The sequence below is a fragment of the Lactuca serriola genome, chromosome 8 (assembly GCF_051521515.1).
Source record: "Lactuca serriola cultivar US96UC23 chromosome 8, Lser_US96UC23_V15, whole genome shotgun sequence".
Classification (NCBI taxonomy): Eukaryota; Viridiplantae; Streptophyta; class Magnoliopsida; order Asterales; family Asteraceae; genus Lactuca; species Lactuca serriola.
The window spans coordinates 96,016,250-96,020,197 of NC_136415.1; the positions used below are offsets into that span (position 1 = coordinate 96,016,250).

The 3,948-nt window shown below is 35.4% G+C and overlaps 1 protein-coding gene across 2 annotated transcripts; it reads right to left on the minus strand.

The window, feature by feature from the left end:
- Positions 1-218: 218 nt before the first annotated feature.
- Positions 219-3,310, minus strand: LOC145068503 (transmembrane 9 superfamily member 10-like). Of its 2 annotated transcripts, none has more exons than XM_079015473.1 (7): positions 2,887-3,310; positions 2,350-2,514; positions 2,167-2,276; positions 2,001-2,100; positions 1,769-1,881; positions 1,522-1,672; positions 219-1,437 (listed from the first exon to the last, which is right to left on the minus strand). In XM_079015473.1, exons 1-7 carry the CDS (start codon positions 2,989-2,991, stop codon positions 280-282), a joined length of 1,902 nt encoding a protein of 633 aa, XP_078871599.1. In that variant the 5' UTR covers positions 2,992-3,310; the 3' UTR covers positions 219-279. The 2 variants fall into 2 exon arrangements, with proteins under 2 accessions (XP_078871599.1, XP_078871598.1); XM_079015472.1 differs by having other exon boundaries at positions 1,986-2,100; positions 2,887-3,309.
- Between the last annotated feature and the right edge of the window lie 638 nt (positions 3,311-3,948).

The following is a 3,948-nucleotide window of genomic DNA, read 5'->3' on the forward strand; positions in this document are numbered from 1 at the left end:
ACAATTCTACTTACATGTCCGTATTTAGAATCTATAAATACAATGTCTAGATTGAGTTAATGATTTAAAGAAAAGATTGTAAACATTGGTTTTGAGTTGGTTTCCGATTAATCAAAAAGTGAATTTTGGTTATTTTTTGTTTTATTCTTGTTTTCTAAACTAGAATTCATTCCCTCTTACCAATTCAAATCTTTAAGGAAAAGAAAAAGGCTTCATAATAATAATTCTATAAGTCCAAATAATAATAATAATAATACAAGTACAACATAAAGCTCAAGACTAATCAATCTTAACCGAAGAGTAAATAACTCTTGTAAACCAAAAACAAGCAACAAAACCAATCGTACCCGTCAAAACAAAAAAACAATACGACGCAATCAACATATACCCAAAATACAAAATACCCGAAACACCCTTGGTAATATTAAGCTTCGTAAAAAAATACATAATCGAATATATAAAAAGATAAATACCCGACGAACCTGACGTCAGATACGACCTCCACCACCATTCATAATCTTCACTACACAGCTGGAAATAACACAGCACGATCGTCACCTCAGCACACGTCACCAACAAAATAATCAAAACAATAAAAAGAAAACCAAAAATATAATAAAATTGATGTAACCAGATCGAGGTCAAAATGAAAAAAAGCTCGATGAAAACCGCCCCAAATGGAAGAACACCACCAATGAGAATCGAAAAAGCGGATCTCATATACCAGGGTTGTTCAGGGATTTGCCGGGGGATTTTATTCGTTTTCACCGGATTTTCGATCGCCGGTTTTCTGAAACCGATGTAACCGCCGGCGAACACCAGTGGCACGGAGATGCAAAACCATAACAACACCAAAGCGAACATCGTGGAGAAGGGAACGGCGCCGGAGGATTTCTCCCCCCAAATTAGGGCGTTTAGTATGAAGAACATGACGAAGATGATTCCCGGGAACATAACACCGGTTTTGAGAGTGATTGTTTTCCAGTTTGATTTTTTTAATGATTTGTAGAGGCGAGTGGTGGCGTAGCCGCCGAAGACCGCCATGAGGACCCAGAGGAGGAGGAGGGCCGTCATGAGGCCGCCGCGGTTTGAAGGTGAGAGGAACCCAAGGAGAGCGAAGATCATCGCGGCGAGAATCATACCGGAGAATTGAACTCCGGTTCCGACGTAGACGCAGAGGAGATCGGAGTTTACAGGTGGCCGGAAAACGTCTCCGTGGAGGAGCTTCCATCCGGTTTCTTGTTCGAATTTGGATTCTTCTTCTTGTTTGTTGTAATTAGAGATGTCGCGATAAAGCGTTCTTAACATGATCATGGCCACCATTCCCGATAAGAAAAGAACGATCATGAGGGAATTCACGATCGAAAACCAGTGGATTTGATCATCCGGCATTAGAAGATATGTGTCCCATCTTGATGCCCATTTAACATCACTCTCCTACAAATCAATCCAATTTAACGCTTCAAATAAAATCTTAAATTTGTGTTCATACTTCATATCTCTGTTCTTATAAGAGTTTACCTGAAATTCAACATCGTAAGTGAAGATGATCTCGTTTTTGTCTTCAATTTCTTGTGGTGGATCAACTCCGGCGACCAATTTTTTGGCATGGGGGTCGCAGGTTGTCAGGCGAGTATCATCACTCCATTCACCATCATACTGATGCTTAACACTGCACAAAAAGAAACACAAAAAAGTGTGTGGATGATAAATAATTAACCTCCAAAAAGTAAAATTTTATGAGAATTATATATAAATATCATATCACCTGAAAGGTTTAACTTCAAATCCAACAATTCTTGCATATTCGAATTCTGGATCTTTGTGAAACTTGACTGTGAATGTTAGATGGTTGTTGATTAAATACTTGTCTTCCTTCATCTACATGATGATAAATTTTAAGCCACAAGTCAGAGATGATACATATGATGATATGAAGTTGGAATTCATTATTCAAGTTACTAAGAAAACAGTTGTTTACTCACTCCTGCATACCATACTTTGTGGCCAACAAAATATCCATGATGATATTGGACATGAGAGTCCTGTTCTTGTTCTGATTTTGTTATGGGAACAACCAGAGGTAGATTATCCAAGATCCTGTAGAAAATGATTGAAAATTAACAAAATGTGATTAACATATGTGTGATTTAACAAGAGTCTCACATGTTGACTTGATACTCATCGTCTATTTTTTCCTTGAATTCTCTGGATGTTCTTTCATTTGGTATTATGCGACACACAATATTGCACATTCGTGGAACTCGCATTTTGAACTGTAAATGATAATTTGGGTAAGATAACAAGAAGATGAATTGCATAATGATATATGGAAGAAGTTTTGGTTACCTCATAAGGGGAATTTTCTATGCGATCACCACGAAGAACTTCCCCTAAATTCTCTGCACTATCAACTATTTGTTGGGGACGACAATAAGGGATGGAATAGTAAAGATAAGGGAGTTGGGTTTTTGTGGAAGACAGTTTGTTTACTTTTACCTTCAGGATATCCCCCTGCGATATAGATTCAAAAACTAAGATGCTTAATGATAATAACAAGATCTTCATTTCTCAGCTATCAAGCATTCAAGCAAAATGCACACAATTCGTGTGAAAGAATGATCGTGATTTCAGCACACAAGTGACTCATGAAAATCGAGATCAACAACAAAATACCATTATGAAAACACTGATTTGAAAGTAATTAGAGCTGATCATAGTGATTTACTCTTCAATAACTGAAATTAGTACTCAATTTGAATGGAGAGATCTGATTAATGAAAACCTTGAAAAGAACAGAATCAATTGCAATCACCAGCTGTAATAAATAAATTTTTTAAAACTGGAAGGCGCGTATCTATGTAGGTATCAGAAAACGTTACTTGCCTTGTAAAAATCCTGTGGAGCGACACCAGGGAGGTAGAAGGAGCATCCATGGATTGACAGAAGAAGAAAAACGCAGATCCGTAAGTGATGCGTTGTATCAGCCATGGAATCAACCGAACGATCTTATATCTCGTTGTTAAAATCCGCAAATGAATGTCTCGAATTGTCTCCTGTATATTTGTGTATGCATACACGACTAAATGTATATGATTCTGTATCTAAATCTGTACGTATTATAGATATTCTCTGTGTGAATTTCGTTTTTGATGGCAAAGCTAGATTCAGCATGATGACGAAGATGAGTGAAGACATTTAACTACTAGTACTGGCACGTATTATTTTTTCTTGGGAGGCAGGTTGTGATCGACGGTTTTGGATTTGTTTTGCGCCGGTGGCAGGTTGTGATCTACGGTTTTGGAGTCTTTCGATCTATCCCTCTTTAAACAAATATGAAATCTTCCCTCCTTTCAACAAAAAGAAAAGTTATAAAGCTTTGACTTCACATGTGTCGTTTCTAGAAATTTATTTTTCAATGGTGTACAACTGTACATAAATATAACTTATTTGTCTTAAGTCTTAACTGAGTAGTACTAGGTTAAAACCCATATACTAAATTAAAATTAATTTTAGTTTTATAATAGATAATAAAAATGTTGAAGATGATATAAATCATAAAAGTTTCAAATTAAAAAGATATGAATTCAAAATAAGAAATTGTAAATATGAAGTAAACTTTGAGCGGAAAAATTAAATAGTTAGGTATACATGAAAGTGAAAATTATATTCCTAAAGTTACTAAAAATATAGATCAACGATTTCAAAGTACAAGTGAGATTAATGATGTCCACTCTAGTATTTGGATTTTATAAACTTAATAATTATTAGTTAAATTTAAGGTATCAACTTAAACAAAATCAATGTACAAACATGTAATAAAAGTTTAGCCTCGTTATAACTGGTAATGGGTGAAAAGAAAGACATATTCCATAGTCATATATGATCTATGTTGTGTGGTATGCCTATTTTATCACAAATTGTTAAATGAAACTTAAATGATCATTG

What these genes read in the sequence shown, in the direction of transcription:
- LOC145068503 (XM_079015472.1), bottom strand. Translation starts at nt 2,991, where the DNA reads ATGGCTGATACAACGCATCACTTACGGATCTGCGTTTTTCTTCTTCTG. An exon ending in TTTGAAGTTAAACCTTTCAG is followed by an intron (nt 1,673 to 1,768) that starts GTGATATGATAT and finishes CTTTTTGTGCAG; the next exon opens with TGTTAAGCATCAGTATGATG. An exon ending in CTTACGATGTTGAATTTCAG is followed by an intron (nt 1,438 to 1,521) that starts GTAAACTCTTAT and finishes ATTGATTTGTAG; the next exon opens with GAGAGTGATGTTAAATGGGC.